The sequence below is a fragment of the Lepisma saccharinum genome, chromosome 8 (genome assembly GCF_977018435.1).
Source record: "Lepisma saccharinum chromosome 8, izLepSacc3.1, whole genome shotgun sequence".
Taxonomy (NCBI): Eukaryota; Metazoa; Arthropoda; class Insecta; order Zygentoma; family Lepismatidae; genus Lepisma; species Lepisma saccharinum.
The window spans coordinates 17899934-17919826 of NC_139236.1; the positions used below are offsets into that span (position 1 = coordinate 17899934).

Genomic DNA, 19893 nt, shown 5'->3' on the forward strand with positions numbered 1-19893 from the left:
TAGAGTTTGCTTAAATGTTACAGGATATACTAATCTACGAAAAATGATTAATTGCATTATTATTTCAAACTCAAATTTACCTAAATAACTTCAAGATATCTTATCTTGCAATAATCTTCCATCTGTCAGATAGATTGTTCTACAAAGGGCACTAACAAAGTAAACTAAACAGACAGAGAATTCACTTTTATTTTCCACGCAGCTTTCTTTTCCATCTCGATAAAAATAAAAGCTGAACTGTGAAAAACTTGCCTCGGGGAATTTATAAATATGTATAAATTCAATGGAATTTGGTTTAATAAAAGTTGCAATTTTGCAAGTCTACGGAGAAAAATTCACACAGAAATCTCTGAGCCAATAATTCATGCAGAAATCCTCATGAGTAGTCACCCTGTATTAGTAAACTTGCTGGTGTGTTAATCATCATACACAGATATATTAAATTATCATTTGCTTAGAAATTTCTGTAAGTTTTAGGCTGACAGAGGGCAAGAAATCATTATCTTCACTGGTGTGTAGAGGAGGTGCCATCTTTAAAATGACAAAAATGGCATTTTGAAGCTCACTTGTTCAGTGTCGTAGCCATGAGATTGTCTTATAAATAACAGTTAATACCTCATGTAAATTTGAGCTGTATACAATCTGTCCTGTAATTTTTGTCGGACTTTTAAGGTTTCCATTTCACTCATGTAATATTTATAACAATAGCAGCTTTAATTTAAAGATAAATGAATAAAAAATAATAAAAAACAAACTTACCATTACTGACTAAGAAACAAGTTTATTACATGTATGATACATTTAACATTTTACAAAAGAACATTTTTGAGCAATATTTTATCTGTGTGTTTCACACACTGGAACTATACAAAATGGGGAAGGAAAGGGCACCATGTTACAACTTGAAAATAGAACCAAATAAAAATGAGTATTTCATTTTGAGTACAAGTGAAAAGGTGGGAAGTAATACATGGTATTTTATCAGTTCCCTTTTAACAAGTTGAATCAAGCCTGGTTTGAATTCCATACATACCTCCAAAAAAATTACAAAAAAATATGATTCAAACAATACTTCAAAATCTCAAACCTGAGCAATATGGCTCCAAATTTTAAACAAAACATAATATGATTAATCTTTTGCAATATATATATATATATATATTTTACAGGCAAATTTCATCAAAAATAATAAATAATGATCAATGCAAATAATGTTGCTTCGTATAGTAGTCAATGACATGTACCACATGAAATTCAATTACGCCTTCTCAATATCACTATTATGCAGGCTTTTTCTTTGTTCTGAATTTCCATGAAAAAATTGTCTGAGGAACTGCTTCCATTGTGAAAGATAAAGAAGAAAGGGACAAAAGAAACTATGAAAGACAAGAATGTTTTCTTGCAGCTTAAAGCAAAATAAGAAAAAGTTATAGCAGTGTAGAATTCGGCAAACCCGATTCAGACTTCATAAACTTCTACAGAGCACCATGTGACGTTACAATAGAGATGTGACATCTCCATCTATTGTCGATTGTACAAAAACTGGAAAACGATAATAAAATAAAGCCTTGAAAAAGGAAGAAGTTTCAATTTTTTTCCATGTTCTGTTTTGTCGTCTAAACGAAGTACACTTGAAGGACTGCAGCATTGCTATTACACTGAAGTTAAATGTAACGAGTCGAGGAAAGCACACACAGTTCACATTTGATTCTCCACTGTTGCAAAACACACACACACACACATGCACACTTCCATATATTATTTACTTTCGACATCGAAGTCTAACACCAACAGTTTGGTTTCTTCAGTTCCGTTCCTGCTGCCAACAGCACACACAAGTTTAGTTTCGTTCGCACGGATTCGCCATACGACACCACCACTTCCACCACTTTCTAATGCCACTAAGTTCCTTATAAATTCACCTGAAAGAAAACAGAAAAACACATCATTATGAGTGTTTAAAATATACTGCTTAAACTAAAAACAAAAAATTAAAATTGCAGTACTTGTTCTCATCTTTACTTTCAGCTAGTGCAATTCACAGGTTAATTGAAATCATTGTTTTTTTTTTATTCATTCACTTACTATGAAAATATCTCATTGTAACTGTTCACATAAAGTGACACATTTTATTAGGTTGAAGTATTTCTACAATTTCGTAAAAACAAGACCAAGAACCAAAATTTTCCAGACGAAATCAGTAGAACAATTAGTGTACATATCTGGAAAAAGGTCACTGTATTTCAGCTAAATGCACACTTGCAATCCCACTTAACCAAGTACTGGAATATTTACGTCACATGTAAAAGTAATGAGAAAAGAAACTTAAGAGTAATTAACGTTTGGACATGAGGGGGGGGGGGAAGCAACTGTTAGGGGGTGAGATTTTACATGTGGTACTTGCCATGCATTGACTAATAATTAACAGAATCATTTAAATAAAAAACAAATTACTGTATAAACAATAATTGTAGTACAATTTAACAACATACCTATTATTCCCAATAGCTATTTACCAAACACATACCAAAAAAGCAACAGGAAAGTGGTAAATCCAACGAGATTTCTACGTGAAAATAGTTCAAAATTTTGCTGTAACTACAGGTAATACTCAGTATATCAAACTGAAGTACAGTTTGTCCAAAACAAATTTTAAATTCCTTGCTTGTCAAAAAACTACTTTTAGTGCACTACTACAAAAATGCTGACTTTTTCCAGAAGCACAGTAAATTTCCCTGACATCTGCATGACTTTTCTCGAAAAAATAAATTCCCTAACTTTTCCAGGATTCCCGGACTGATAGACACCCTGGTATGTGCCACCTTACATGAACAGTAGTGTACAACCAAAAGTAAAAGAACTGCCCATCCCTGAAAACTTCAAAATCCAAATCTGCATGATGTGACAAGATAACATGACAGTCGAACAAACCTCACATATGAGAAAGTTCCCACAAACACAACAGTCTCTCCAAAAAAAAATATAAAAGTAACCAAGAAAGTTCTGTAGGATTTTCACCAGACACCTCCAAATGACAAAAAGCAATGTGAAACACACCAAACATAGTTCCAATCAGCAGAAATGACCTGTCTCAACATTCTGGAAGACAATCATGGATTCTTCTGTGGTACAACTCTGATACAAGAAGATAAACCAAAGAAGTCATCAAGTACAGTTTGTCTAGGTTTCTGAACTGTCGTGTCTAAGGTGCACATAATGCATTACGAGTTCCTTGCCAAGAAACATTGAACCATCCACCTTATTCAACTGTATCTATCCAAAATGAGAGCCGCAGTGGTCTATTCGGTAGGGTGTCTGACTGCCAATTGGGAGAGAGAGGTTCAATTCCCAGGATGGGTGACCTAAGGTCATAATTTTCCAGCCTTGTACCAACATAAAGTGGTTCTGGGGCTCACCCAGCCTCAAATCAATGGGTACCTGGTGGTAACCCTGAGAGGTGGCTGGAGCATGTTGCTAATCAAATGACCTCCAAAATGGCAGAGATCGAGAATATGTGAAGCCCTACCCCCACATCCCCTTCATGGCACGGTGCTAGACTATTCTTGTCCTATCTCCTGAGGAAGCCACATGATTAGGGTTAACAGATCGCTATACAGGGTGGTCCAAAAGTGTGGAAACACCTGAATAAAAATTGAATGGCATGATATTTCCAAGAACTAACATTGCAGGTTTGTAATAGGGGTGGGGGGAAATGTTATAGGGCATATGACGACGGTTGCCATCTTGAATGCAACTTTAAAAGTTCAAATGGAAACCATGTCGCATAATACCTCACTTCAATAGGAAATTTTCTCACGAGTTCAACGGTGTACATAATTTTGCTCTAGCACCAACATGGACGGAGTTATTAACGTTTTTATGCTTGCTTTATCGTTGCAGGTGACGTAACACAGCATCGGTCTCACGCAAGCAGAACGCATTGAGATCGTGTTGATCTCAGGCGAACGAAGCACGAGGGTGATTGCACACGATTTTAACCACCTTCACCCAGATAGGGTCCCCATCCATTATGGTACCGTTAGTAAAGTGCTCCGGAAATTGTGTTCGTAATTAACACGATCCACAGTTAAAGCTAGTCTTGATACCCATTCGTGCAGACCCCTGCGTAAAGTGTCTGCAGTAATGATGCGTTGCTTAAGGTGAACAATATCTCGAATTTTCTCGGAATAAACAATGGCCTTGACATGTCCCCGCAGGTAGAAATCCAGCGGAGTGAGGTCTGGGGAACGTGGTGGCCACTCCACAGCAAATCGTTGTCCAATCCAAGTGTTGGGAACTGCACATCCAGGTATTGATGAACACAATTTCCGTAATGAGGAGAGGCGCCATCATGATTTTGGTTTATCAGCCACAGTCCCGGTTTCACGAAATTTGCAAGCACTTTACTAACGGTACCATAATGGATGGGGACCCTATCTGGGTGACGGTAGATAAAATCGTCTTCAATCACCCTCGTGCTTCGTTCGCCTGAGATCAACATGATCTCAATGCATTCTGCCTGCGTGAGACCGATGCTGTGTTACGTCACCTGGAACGATAAAGCAGGCATAAAAACGTCAATAACTTCATCCCTGTTGGTGCTAGAGCAACATTTTGCACACCGTTGAACTCGTGAGAAAATTTCCTATTGAAATGAGGTATTACATGACATGGTTTCCATTTGAACTTTTAAAGTTGCATTCAAGATGGCGGATTTCAAGATGGCGGTCATCATCGTCAAATGCGCTATAACGTTTTCCCCCACCCCTATTACAAAACTGCAAGTTTGTTAAGTTAACATTAGTCTTTATAATAATAGTAAGACGACGAGACAACGGCTTCAAACTTGAAGGCCATAGGGCAACACTGCAATATCCTTGGCCGTGAGGACTGTACGTTCTGCTAGAGCACGCCCATATGCCTGATACGGCAGCATCCGTTCCCATGTATTTCGCCCTATTCCCACTTCGAGCATCTGCCTGCCGCCCAGTGCTTTGACCAAGGCAGGAGTTGTCCTGCGAGGGTTCAACTGGGAGTCTGCACCAGCGCGGCTGGCTGGCAGTTTCTCTTTCACAGCAAAATAATTTGTCGTGTTGCACCCTCAAAAACATTACTTATTACGTAGGATTTTTTTGCGAGAAGGTAAAGATATAGTATATTATCCATTCTTGAAGTGAATACTGGACATTACTAGGGGTTCACTGACCTTGTATGCTATAGGGCCAACCGCACCTGCCAGTATCAAACTTTTTACATAATTTATTAAAAAAAATATGAATCTCGTGAGTTCGTTATGTTGATGGTAATGAAAGCACTCTCTTAACATTTGCATTATATGACCTGTAATGGTAAACAGATATTAAGCAATTACTGTAATTTCAAATGGTTCCAGAAGTTTCATCTGCGGTAGTTTTTAGTTCAATAACTTTGTTCTCTATATCCCCTGCTTTACAATCAAAATATTGAATAAGAATGGGAAACACTTTGTTCCATCAGTATAAACCCCAAGACAAGAAATTCCACTAAGGAACTGAACAGTGACATCATCAAAATGTGGCCCCAAAACTTTGTTCATTAATTGCTTCCGTTGTTGTTCTAGCATAAACTTTTATTTTCTTTTTGGGCAATGACAATCAAAATAAATTTGCAAGCGTAGTCCATATACTTGTAACTTGCATGATTTTTCTTGGTTCAACTATTTTCCTAATTAACATTATGTGACCCTCAAAATGTAGGACATTTATGATATTTTTCAAATTCCTCCTGGACGCCGGACATACAGCTAAAATGTAGGACATGTCCGAAAAAAAAAAACGGACGTCTGGTAACCCTACACATGATGTGATGAAAGAACAAAGTAAGTGCATGCCAAAACTGGTCTTTATTACTTAGTGAAATTATGGCATGTGGTGTAAGTTATGCCTTATCTTCTCTCTGTGTTTCGTAAGTGTTTTACTGTCTCCTATTTACATTTTTTTATATAAATATAGCTATTTATTAGCAAAAATCTGCAAATTTCCTTCCTGCTTACCTGTTTTAACATCCCACAATTTCACAGTGCCATCATCCGAGGATGTGATTACAAATTTGTTGTTGAACTGCAAACATGTAACAGCTGACTGATGTTTGTTGGGACCTGTAATCATAGAGTAAATGAACATAACAGAGAATGCAAAATTGGGAACACTCACCAAGCACCATAAAAACAATTAACTACCGCATTTACGCATGTATAATACGCACCCTCGTTTCTGATGGGGAAAAGCAACAAAAAATATATATCATATATAATGCGCAGTACAATTCAGGTCTCAGAAATGGCTTTCTTAGTGTCAGACTAACATTTACGTATTTCATTTAAAATTAATCAGTACATCATAAAAACTAGCTTTTCCTTGTTTTCTTAGCTACTGCATTCACCACGTGACCTTGAACTTCCAGATGTTAGGCTTTTCATAGGAGGGAGCAAAGTTATCAACCGCCCGTTCAAGGTCGCAGTGCGTGATGCATACAATAGATGGATGACATCAACACAGCATGAACTCGCACCAAGCGGGAGGGTGAAACGTGCGTTGCTGCCGATTGTTTGTGAATGGGTTCGTGAGGCATGGAACTCCATCTTCCTGGAAATGGTGATCAAAAGTTTTACGGTAATGGGAATATCGAACAAGATGGATGGAAGTGAGGACATTTCAGACAGCTTGTATTAGTAACTGGGAGTGAATGACGAAATTAAGTGTAAACGTTATTTATTTATTTACGTGAGTCAAGCTGCAATAGTGCAGTAAATATACAGTAGTTATTTCTATTTGGTAAGTGTTGACGTAATTATTTTACCTTCATATCTGTTACAGTCAACTCTCGATACAACGACCTTTCACAGTTCCCGGGGAAAAACGTAGTTATTTCAAAGGCGTTGTTATTGGAATTTGGACCAATAACGATTATCGGGAGATAATTGGGAAGAATTAATTTTGGATTTAATACGGGTCTACTAGAGCATTGTCTGTTACAAGATGAACTGGTAAGATAAGATCTCTCGGAAGATCTTACCTTTCTAGGCACAAAAAAAAAAAAAGTGGGGCTGTAAATTTCCTTCTGGTTCGGCTGTGTAAAATACATCGTAAAAAAGTAACATTTTCCTTCCTTCGACCAACTTCTAATTCACCCCCTACCCCATTCCAGGGAGCAGTCCATACTCTTCCTCGACTTGCATTGTAAGCCAGCCTAAAAATGGAAACGCGCAACTTGCAATCTGTTTGCACCCAATGCGTATTCTAAGACACATCGAACAGTGTTGCACTCGATAATCATTTTGGTTTGGAATTGGAGTTCACTAAAGTGAAACTGTATATTTAGTCCCGATTAGGCCAAAAGCATAAAATGAACTCAAAACAAGCTTTATGAAACCTTCACATTTTCAGATATTAAAATGGGAGATCGTTATTTACTCTCACGTTAATCGACTATAATCGGTGTCAGCTTATATATACACATGAGCAACCCCCCTTCCCCTTCCCATGAATGGTTGTGAAGGTAAGCGGCCGATTATATTGTGTGCATTGCCTTGCTCTGGGTGTTCAGGAAGTTTATCCTTGTGTCAGATGCAAAAAAAATTTACAGTTTTGTTTATCAGAAGGTGCAGAACATGAAGTTGTTTTAACTCTTGTTTTTCTTTCTGAAGATCAATTTTTGGTTATTGTCAAATTTTTTGCATTCACGCTGGATGAGTCATTGCTGTTATCGGCAAGCAAAAACTTCGCAGACGCTAGACAAAATACTGGTGCCAGTTGCAGCGTAAAAACAAGGCGATCGGGTGGAAGTTCGAGCAACAGGTGGTCGAAGCGAAAATCCTCCCTATTTCAAAGATAACACAACTGTCGAAGGCGTAACTTTTATCAGCTGTGTGAAGAAAGACATTACCCTTTCTTTACATTTTACCTTGCAACAGACAATAATACGGGAAATATTTCAATAGCATTAAAAAAAGAAAAAAATAGGACCTGAATTCTGCAATTATTACATTGCCGTGCAGACCAGTGGCGGAGAATGAGCTGGGAAGGGGGTACCCTTTTTTTTCTTTTTTTACTTGTCCTATGGTTTTTGTTCGTTTTTAAGAATGCATCCGGAATTGGTTGCCCATTTTAGAAGTCAAAGGAAAGGAATAGCGGTCCACTTCCACCCTCACCTTTACTCAGCCTGTGTGCACACACGAGCAAGAAAACAATCCGCATTGCCACCCCCCCCCCCCCAACCTTTGCTGAGAATTAAAGAGGGAGAAGTCACTTGGCCAACGGAACACTTTTGGCAAATATTAGGACATCAGCACAGTTATGAAAATGTATGAAGTGGTAAACGGGAGTTATGATGCACGTAAGATCGAAGTGAACTTTTACAGAAACCTGGATGAAAATGCATTAACAGGATGGACAATCTTTAGTTGGCCTATGTAGCTTTGATTATCTCTAACACTTTCGCTTCTTTATGAAGTGTTACAGGGAACAACGAACACGTTTTGAATGAAAGCGGTTACCGGAAGTTGTCCGCTACAAGGTTGATTTAAAATAACATCCAAGCATATTCGATCTCTTCTCATGTATCCAAGAGCAAACAAAATCACAATAGCAAACAAGCCTGGCGTGTTGTGTAGCGGCCGTCAGCTGCAGGGTAACATTGGTGCGCTTGGGGGAGGAGAGGGTAGCGGTCAAGTGCTATTGGATATCACTGAAGCATGGTCTGGTGTTTATTTTTAGATCAGACCCACTTGCGAGCGGTAGAGTGCTTGTGAAGGGAATGAGTGCGAATAAAATAAGTGCAAAAAACTTATTTTTCGCCCGATCTCTGTTCATGACAGTTTCTAAGGGGAAAACAATGTTTGTGGAAGTTATTTCTCCTGCAAAAAATACCACTTGATATGCCTCCTGTGTGACGGGATGTGCATGCTTGAATGCCGCCAGAACGGTGCTGCTTTTCTCGATGTCGCAAAACTTTCCAATACTAAGTGGAAATTCATGGAAAACGGCCATTTTGCTTTAAAAGTTATTTTTTAAAATTATTATTGCTAAAGAAAGACAATCTGTAGATATATACATGTTATACGCAGTGACATAGTGAAAAAAAAAATGTGTGATTTAATTTTGGCTGTCCGAATTATACCATGTATAATACGTACCACAGTTTTTGGGGGGGGGGCAAAAATTTTGGAAAAAAGTGTGCATTATACACGTGTAAATACGGTATTCCACATAAACATTACCTCAAATCACTTAGTTTTTGTGCTATAAGCACTGAAAATTAACCTGTATGTATGCAACTCAATACAGCAAACAGTCCCTATGACAACCTGGGATGCATAGCAGGGCTGCCATTAGCATCCCTTGTTAAGGGATGACTTGAAAGCAATAACTTGGGAGTCTTACCAGAGTAAAATCCAAAAGAATAATGATACTTGCAGTGTTAAGGGGATGAAGAACAGTTTCCACATCCAGCCAGATGAGAGGACCCAAAACTGCTCCTCCCCCACCAAGCTTTCAGTGGAGAGCTGGGGAAAGAGGTCTGTGTGCTGGATGGTTGCACAGGGGGGATTAAGACTTAGTATTGCAATTATGGGATCATTATTTTACTTGTTCTCTTGGTATTATCAAACTTCCGATGGTGTAGAAAAACACATTAGCAAGAAGAGGACAGGTTGAAGATTTTGTTTGTTAGGAAAAGTCGAAACTTCCATCATATTTTTTGCAGACCATATCTAGCTTAATAAACTTGGAGAGATCCTTTAGGTAGGGTAACTTAGGGTGAATCAGGTCACAGGGTGAATAGGGTCACATTCGAAATTCCCTCTCCCTAAACAAAACTAAACAAACTGAAGGAAATGTTTTGATCTGACAGTGAAGTTTGGAACTTGTAGTATCTGTTGAACATAGTATGACAATATCTGTCATGACTGTGACAATTGTAAAGTAAATTAGGCAGATTGTGCCGAAATTGCCGATAGATGGCATTTGAGTGTTAAATTTACCTTGAACTGAAGATTAATACAAAGAGTTAGTTGTCAATAGATGGCATCAATGTACTCTAAGTCAAAATTAACACGAAAGTTTGTATAAGGGTCATAAATAAGATTGGATTGTGTATACAACAAAAAATAATATTTTCAAAATTAGATTAGCCTATATACATTTACAAAGTTATTGCAATTAGTAACTTGCGTTTTGGCATTGCAACAAAGGAAACTTTCGTCAACGCCGCAAGACGGCGCAATAAAAGTGAACTGGTCTGAGGAACGGGTCATCGAACCCGTTCCTGGTGCATAAGCGGTGGGATGGAGATAGGAGGAATCGACTCGAGGGAACAGTTCGTGGACTTGGTCCGGGAGAAAGAAGAAGCTTTGGTGAATGTAAAAGAAATTGTGATAAGTTTCAATGGAAATCTAACCTAATTGGAGCTGATAGGTGAATCCATTTGCCTTAAATTGTTTGTGAAGGACTGTTCTTCAAAAACTCCGTTGAGCAGTTACTGTCCATGGTGTCTATGAATGGATATTTGAAGTTAAAGGTCATGGAAATTTCCCCCGATGTCAGCTGTCCTGTAAGTAATAATCTGCCGTCTTTTCTTGCATCGCAGTTATGTGAACCGGAAGGATCGTAAACTACACAAGAGTTCTTTCGCACATAAATTAATGCTAGCATCCGAGTGTCAAAATTATGGCCATAATTCGTGTGTTATCGTGGTGTTTAGTTTCGGCGGGTAAATTGGCATCCTAGGCAGCCATGTTGAACAAAAGGTAATAATAACCGTTGTAGGATTTATTATCAGTCGTAAAGATTGTTATTGGTCTCGGACGTTTGTCTTTACGGAAAAACTTTTGATGTACGATTCAGTTTTGATATCTTTTTGAGAATACAATGCCAGTACATGAAACCTTTGTAATATTCTGGTAGGATGTGTAGTATTGTGTACTTGGCACATGGTAATTGAGAAGAAGTATACGTATTGTCAAATACAAGTTTGTTTACGTTCTTGTGAAAATAAATAGTTATCGTCGAACCAATATTTCTGACTCCGAATCAAAGATTTGTATCCATGCATGCTTTAGTGTAATTTAATTAATATCATGTTAATCATAATATTTCTTTCAGGAGGGGAAGGTTTATCAAGCTCTGGTCTCCCAAGGCAATAAGCCGAACTTCCATTTCAGTAAAAGTTTTTGTTTTATGATCGAGTCTGCAGTTCTGGGTTGGGGTGTACTGAAAACTAGCATATTTCCCCCCCCCCCCCCCCCGGTTAAGTGAAACAGTTGAACGTAGTTGAGTTTACGAATTTAATTTATCAGCATAGATTAGATGTTTTGTTTTTCCTTCTAAAAACCAGCGGGAATTTAAGTTAAAGGTAAGGGCTAGGGGTGAGCTAAATTCATTAGCCGGACTGATCCTTTTTGCCGGTTGGTCAACCTTTGTTTTATTTTTGGACGTTGATTTTTTTTTTTGTTGTAACTTGGAAATATAAAGGTATAATCTCTCGAGAGCAATCACAATGCTGCGTCACCGTGCGTTGCTGGACGGGATGGTCCAATACCTAGTCTCGTCATAGAAAGATTATGAGACTCAAGTATTGTTGAATTGTTCGCGCAGATTATCTCAAAAAAAAAAAAAAAAAAAAAAAAAAAGTAGATTTTTTTAGTAGATTGGGTAAATCTTTCATTATGGGTACTGAACATGAGCCAGTGACGCTCGATGCCCTGTTTGCGTTCATCAAAGAGAGTAATGAAGCTCTCAAAGAGAGTAATGAAGCTCTCAAAGGGGAACTTGGTGATAAACTCATGAGTACCACCAAGGAACTTAAGGATGAACTCAAAGAGAGTAATGAAACTCTCAAAGGGGAACTTGGTGATAAACTCATGAGTACCACCAAGGAACTTAAGGATGAACTCAAAGAGAGTAATGAAACTCTCAAAGGGGAACTTGGTGATAAACTCATGAGTACCACCAAGGAACTTAAGGGTGAACTCAAGGAGAGTAATGAAACTCTCAAAAGTGAGCTCGCTTCAACTAAGGATATGGTCAGCAACTTGGAGACCAAATTGTGTCAATTCAAGGCTGAAACCGATAAAAGTATCCTTGAAGTCAGACAGGGGAATGAAGAAATTAAAAGATGCGTGGCTCAATACCGTATTGAGTGCATTACCAGAGCAGAAGGGGTGGAAAAGAAATATGACTCCTTGCTAAACAAGTTGGAAGGGGAGGTACAGGGTGTTCGTGAAAACATTGAGCAGCTCAAATTAGACAATGCTCTGGAAATCCAAACATTGAGGCAGGAGGTCACCCAAAAAGTGTGTGTAGTCGCAGAAAACAAAGGTTTAACTAATTTTACTGATCACGACTATGTCGCAAAAAATGTTAATGGCACTCCAATGGTGGATAGCTGTGTAAAAAGGGAAAGGAATTTAATTGACCTTGCAGTGGGGAAAGACCAAAGATCTGGTAATGAGGAAGACTTGTCAAAAGAGGTTACACTTCCTCTTGTCGTAATATCTACTTTGAGGTCAATAGAAGGGACGATGAGTAAATTGAATGAAGTTGTTACCCGGTGGGACAACAGGTGTGTAGATAGTACAAATAAGGAATCGAGTTACACTGCGGATAATAGATTGTTGGGAGGGGAAACTAGAGGTTTGAACAAGAAGTTTGCTAATAAGGCTACTGCTACAGATGACTCCGATTTAGAAAGCGTTTCACGTATTGGTGTCGGTAGTTATGTAAAGGTTAAAAATGGTTACGCGAGTTCTGGAACGTCGTGTAAGGAAGATGTCTACAAAGACTTTGACAGTAAAAGAAACAAGAAAAGCTACTTGAAAACGCGACACAAGAAATGGTTGTTGAACGAGAGTAATGTGATCTCTAAAGAGGAAACTGGTCTAGACCGACAGGGCAGTGTACCGGCTGAGGGTGGGGGAACACATCCAGTGTTGCGTCCGAACAGCGTACACATTAAACCGCAGGACTTATTAAAATTCCCGAAATTTAATGGGATAGTTTCTGATGTGACACCGTCTCAGTTCTTGGAGAAAACTGAGGAACTCTTAGATTTATATGGGATTCATGAGAACCAGTACCTCAACTATGTACCTAAGTTGTTGGTTGACAGCGCAAAAGTATGGTACGGGGAAAATAAGGGTAAGATTTGTTCTTATGTGGAATTCAAACAGGGGTTTCTTTCACATTATGAGAATTCTAGATGGCGCAGCTCTTGCCTTACTAGAATACTTAATTCGCCTTACAATAAGTCAGTAGAGGAAAGCGTCCTCCAATTTTTCTCAAAAAATTTCAAGCTGTTGAAATCTATACAACCCAACTTGGAAGAGTCTCATCTAGTAGCCCAGTTGGGTACTTTGTTGCCTTACAAACTAAAGGAACACTTCGTCATGCAGGATGTTTCCACTTTTTCAGAAGCACTTCATGCCATTGAAAGCTATGAGTCTTTGAGGGATCTGGGAACGAAGAAGGAACAGGGTTATGCTCAAAAGAGCAAAAATGGCCGTGAAACTTTGGGTAGAGTCTCTGTGGTATCTCAAGCGAAGGATACCACAGGTAGAATGAATCTGAAAGATGCTAATACATCTTCGTCTGGGAATGTGATGAAGCCTCAGGTCAGTCCGCGTAGTAAGAGACGAGTTCAGGCTACGTCGTTTTCAGCTAGAGAGTCTGTTTCGGGAAACGAGTCGGAACTCGCATCGCGGGAGGTGATGTGAGTGGGGTCAAGATAAATCCTCCTAATAATCGCTTCAATGGTTATACACCGCGGGCAGGTAATCAAAATATGGGTAGAAATATCCCCATCTTTGAAGGTAGACAGCTCGTAGGTGACAGTATGTTTGTGAGGGTTGCTCAAAATTTTGCAGGTTACCCAGTTTCATTTGATGCAGATGGCAATAGGCACATTGGTCTATCGGTGAGTGGACAAACAATTGATCAGTTGAATGAAAGACTAAGGTCATGTCAAAGACTTGCTGATTCTGTTCTCGTTATGATTGGATCTAATGATTTACTTAGATATCGATCAGTGGAAGAAATAAAAAGGGGGTTGGTGGAAACAGTCAAAGAACTGTCTAGCAGGACGAAGGATATAAATCTGTTAACATTGCCACCTATTCCAAAACTGATGTCTTCAAAGGGTTCCACTGCGTGGCGGAATTGGGAAGAAGTCAATGACTTCATTATGTCATTACATAATGGTAATAATGTAAAAGTATTTAATATTTCTCCATTGTTTTTTGATGACAGTGATCGCATTAAACTTGAGTTGTTTGAAGAATTCATTGGACATCCATCTCGTGGTAGAGTGGACAAAGTTCATTGGACCAGGGAGGGAATGTCGGTCATGTTAAGCTTTTTGAGATCCTTGGGAGTGTTGGGTGAACCGGTAGGTCACACTTCAATGAGGGAAACTTGTCAAGTGAAAGCTGAGGTTCATTCTTCTCCAAATTTCAACGAGATTGAAATAGGTAATGGACGGACGGGAAACGGCCAGTACACTCTCCACAAAGGGCAGGGGGGGAGAGTGAAGTAACACGACCTGTCATACTATTTGTAAATATGGAAGATGATTCGGGAGACGGGGAGTTGGATGAATTTGATAAACAGTTAATACCTATTAATGTACAAAATAATAATAACCGCCCTTCGGCTTTAATTCAAATTACAATTTTAGGTCAGAAATTGACTGCCTTATGTGACTCGGGCGCAGAAACGAGTCTGATGTCACTAGATGTATGGAAAGGTCTCTCCTCACTCATTTCTAGACCTAGGTTGGTTCCAGCATCAAATGTTAAATTGTCGGATTATTCTGGTACGAAAACTAAGTCAGTTGAAGGAATAGTTAAAGTAATGGTAAATTTGGGAGGTTATGACATTTATGTACAGTTTCTTGTAGTGAAAAAATTGAGCGTTCCTATCATTTTGGGATTGGATGTGATATACAATGTTCAGGGTGAATTGAATTTTGATTCGGAAGCGTTGTTCTATCAGACCCGTAATGGCAGAGTCTTTTTAAAATTCACTCCATTGGAGGAAGTGAGTGACCCGAAGGAACCTAGACTTGTCAAAAGTGTGCAGGTGTCTGAATGTAAAAACGTTAGGGTAAATAATAGGTCTCTCTTCGAAGTAAAGTTTGAGGAAACAGTTGAGTTATCAATAGAACAAAAGTCTCGACTAATTGATATGCTCAAAGAGTACGATGGTGTATTTTCTGATAAACCCGGATTATGCAAAGAGTATATACATGAAATGGAGCTAAATACTGATAGTCCCATAGTCAAGAAAAATTACCCTATACCCTACGCTTACCGTGAGAAAGTGAAGGAACAAATTGATTTGATGTTGCAATGGGACGTGATAGAGCGATCTAATTCGGAATACCATTCTCCTTTGTTGGTGGTACCGAAGCCAAATGGCGGGATTCGTCTTTGCGTAGATTTGAAGAAAATCAATAAACACGTAAAATTGAAGCAGATCTCTCCTTTGAAAATAAATGATTTGTTATCATCCTTTCAGGACTGTAAATACTTGACATCCTTAGATTTAGGGAATGCATACTGGCAGGTGCCCTTGCACCCGAACAGCCGAAAGTATACAGCCTTCTCTTTTGACGGTGTACAATACCAGTTTAAACGTGTAGTTTTCGGTTCAATTAATGGCACTGCAGTATTTGTGGATGTAATGAATCGAGTTCTTGGTATGTTTCACGAGTTCACTGTAATCTATGTAGATGACATAATTATAAAGTCAAAGAATTTGGATTCGCATATAGAACACGTCAGATTAGTGCTTTCGAGATTGAAGGAAGCTGGTTTTACTTTGAAGCTCGAAAAGTGTAAATTTTGTGTTCAGGAGTTGAAGTTCCTAGGTCACATAATTACCACAAACGGTTATCAGAAAGACCCCGCTTACGTGCAAAGTATAGTAAATCTACCTGTGCCTTATAATATTAAGCAGTTGCAAAAAATCTTGGGATGCTTCAACTGGTTGAGCAAGTACATACATAATTATGCCATGATTGCGCACCCTTTATATGACCTTTTGAAACATAAAACGAAATGGCAATGGACCATAGAGGCTGAGCGAGCTTTTGAACGATTAAAAGAATTGGTAGTTCAGGAAGTCACTTTAAACTATCCAGATTTCAATAAGGATTTCTTTGTACAAACGGATGCCTCCTTAATTGGAGTTGCCGGATATTGTTATCAGATTAATGAGGGTGAGATACGACATTTAGGTTATGTCAGCCGGTTACTGAAATCATATGAAAAGTCGTATACATCCACTGAATTAGAAGTCTTGGCGATTCTTTTCACTATTGACAAATTTTCATCCTTTCTTCGAGGAAGGCATTTTGTGGTGATATCAGATCATAAGTCACTCACGTGGTTGGAGTCAGCCCACACGTGGAATGCTAGACTCACTAGATGGTTTTTGCAACTCCAGCAGTATTCTTTCGAAGTGCGATATTGTAAGGGTTCCGATAACCAATTGGCGGACTTGCTCAGTCGCACGTTTCCGGATAATTCAAACTCTGTGTTTCGAATAAATCAAAACCAGGCGTTGTTTCCAGGAAAAATAGTTATATCCAAAGAGGAAACTGTTAAGTCCCAGCGGGAGGACTCTCAACTCAAGGAAATAATAGATTACCTGGAAGGAAATGGTTCAGTGGTCAATCCTCGTTCCAGAACTTGGGATCAAACCTATTGCTTGTTTGATGAAATATTATACATACGAGATTACCATGATCATAAGAAGCTCAGAATATGTATACCGGTTATCTTAATTGGTAAAATACTCATAAGTTGTCATGATGATGCGGGACACTTTGGGGTGGCAAAAACCTTGGCAGAAGTCTATAGGTTGTTTTTCTGGAAAGGAATGAAGTCAGATATCAAGTCTTTTGTTAAGGATTGTGAGATTTGCCAGCGTACAAAACCCAATAAGCATCCTTCTAAATTCGTTGCGAAATCACATAACACAGATAAACCTGGTCATGTGTTATTCCTTGATTTGCAAGGACCTTTCGCCTTAGGGCCGAAAAAAGAAAGGTTTCTGTTTACCGTCCTGGATTCAGCTTCCAGGTTTCTTGTGGCTTATCCAATATCAAATAGTAATTCGAAGATGATACTTAACAAGTTGGAAAAAAATTATTTCATTCACTTGGGAGTCCCTCGACGGGTTGTCACAGATAATGGGCCCCAATTTAAATCTAAGATGTTTCAGGAGTCCATGAAAAGGTGGGGAATTGATGTAACTTATGTCCCTACCTACCATCCGAGTTCTAACATGGTCGAGAGGTATCACGAAGAGCTTAATCGTTTAATGAGGGTTTTGTGCACCACGAATCACTCAAGGTGGCCAGATTATCTACAGGATGCTCTGCACCTGTTGAATAATTCCATATCTTCTCAAACCGGTTTTACTCCTAGTGAGTTACGCCTAAATTTGGAAAGAAACTTTATTGATTTTGGTCCCGGAGGGTTGGGTATGAACAATATTTCTTGGAATTCTAAATTGCTTATGGCGGATTTAAGGAGTAAGGAATTACGAAAAGGCCGATTAGAGAAAATAAATTTAAAGACAGCTAAAAGATGCAGTATCAAGCTGGGAGACTTGGTATTTGTAAAAAATCATGCTCCTGGAAATTTGGGTGACAAAATCATTAAAAAATATTGTAATTTGTACTATGGACCTTATCTCTGTGTAGAGAACTTTAAGGATTCCACGTTGAAATTAGTAGACTGTATCACGGGGGATTTATTAGAAAATCAATCCATCGAAAATGTGAAACTATGGTTGTGCTCTCAGGAGAAAATGAAGCAATGGTTGACAAAGGTAAAGGGGGTCAATATGCTTTACTCAGGTGTGATTGATGAAAGGTTGCAGGAACTTGACTCACACGTTCAATTCGTGAGTGAGCCTGCTTATACAAATCAAGAGTGAGGTGTACTGTTCAGAAATGACGCATATAGGTCAAGTAGATGATCACCTGCGGCGGGCTAATATGGCCAAGTAGGAGGGATTCAGCGGCGGACTGGAGTATGCTAGTTGGGAACTACAATTACTAACAATAGTAAGAGTTGTGAAGATAGGAGAGTTAGACAAATTGCAGAGTAAGCTATTCATTTGCAGGTTTGGGCATGTGTCATTGAAAAAAAAAAAAATTAAGGGATTACTTAGAATGTTGATGCCCAGTTTTGTCCGGATTCGAAATATCAGGTTATAATTGCCTTGTTAGTCCAAGTGGAATCTTGCCTGCGGCGGGCTGTGGAGCCAAGTGAGCAAGGTTTTGCGGCGGGACAGCATGCGACTGATGGGTCATACACTCACTCAATACCTGATGAAATTTGCAATCAAGTGGTGACCAGGGCGACATGAGTATTCCCATCCTGTGAAATTCATACAGTGTTCTTGTTGTAAATAGTATGATGTTGTAAATGGTGTTGTTGATTCTTTGTGATTATGAGAGTAAATGTTCTATGTTCAGTTGAATATTAATCTATTGTAAGAATTGTTTACATGGGTTTGGCCTTTAGTTGGGCGCCAACTATGACAATATCTGTCATGACTGTGACAATTGTAAAGTAAATTAGGCAGATTGTGCCGAAATTGCCGATAGATGGCATTTGAGTGTTAAATTTACCTTGAACTGAAGATTAATACAAAGAGTTAGTTGTCAATAGATGGCATCAATGTACTCTAAGTCAAAATTAACACGAAAGTTTGTATAAGGGTCATAAATAAGATTGGATTGTGTATACAACAAAAAATAATATTTTCAAAATTAGATTAGCCTATATACATTTACAAAGTTATTGCAATTAGTAACTTGCGTTTTGGCATTGCAACAAAGGAAACTTTCGTCAACGCCGCAAGACGGCGCAATAAAAGTGAACTGGTCTGAGGAACGGGTCATCGAACCCGTTCCTGGTGCATAAGCGGTGGGATGGAGATAGGAGGAATCGACTCGAGGGAACAGTTCGTGGACTTGGTCCGGGAGAAAGAAGAAGCTTTGGTGAATGTAAAAGAAATTGTGATAAGTTTCAATGGAAATCTAACCTAATTGGAGCTGATAGGTGAATCCATTTGCCTTAAATTGTTTGTGAAGGACTGTTCTTCAAAAACTCCGTTGAGCAGTTACTGTCCATGGTGTCTATGAATGGATATTTGAAGTTAAAGGTCATGGAAATTTCCCCCGATGTCAGCTGTCCTGTAAGTAATAATCTGCCATCTTTTCTTGCATCGCAGTTATGTGAACCGGAAGGATCGTAAACTACACAAGAGTTCTTTCGCACATAAATTAATGCTAGCATCCGAGTGTCAAAATTATGGCCATAATTCGTGTGTTATCGTGGTGTTTAGTTTCGGCGGGTAAATTGGCGTCCTAGGCAGCCATGTTGAACAAAAGGTAATAATAACCGTTGTAGGATTTATTATCAGTCGTAAAGATTGTTATTGGTCTCGGACGTTTGTCTTTACGGAAAAACTTTTGATGTACGATTCAGTTTTGATATCTTTTTGAGAATACAATGCCAGTACATGAAACCTTTGTAATATTCTGGTAGGATGTGTAGTATTGTGTACTTGGCACATGGTAATTGAGAAGAATACGTATTGTCAAATACAAGTTTGTTTACGTTCTTGTGAAAATAAATAGTTATCGTCGAACCAATATTTCTGACTCCGAATCAAAGATTTGTATCCATGCATGCTTTAGTGTAATTTAATTAATATCATGTTAATCATAATATTTCTTTCAGGAGGGGAAGGTTTATCAAGCTCTGGTCTCCCAAGGCAATAAGCCGAACTTCCATTTCAGTAAAAGTTTTTGTTTTATGATCGAGTCTGCAGTTCTGGG

General features: G+C 38.7%; 1 protein-coding gene across 3 annotated transcripts in view; it reads right to left on the reverse strand.

Annotated features, from left to right (window-relative positions):
• Positions 1-755: 755 nt before the first annotated feature.
• Positions 756-19893, reverse strand: part of ago (F-box and WD-40 domain protein 7) — a 126581-nt gene continuing 107443 nt past the window's right edge. For all 3 annotated transcript variants that reach the window (XM_083126316.1, XM_083126317.1, XM_083126315.1), the window contains exons 11-12: positions 6032-6136; positions 756-1922 (exon numbers count right to left, since the gene is read on the reverse strand). In XM_083126316.1, coding sequence (XP_082982442.1) covers positions 1759-1922; positions 6032-6136 — 269 coding nt within the window. In that variant the 3' untranslated portion in view covers positions 756-1758. The remainder of the gene's footprint in view (positions 1923-6031; positions 6137-19893) is intronic.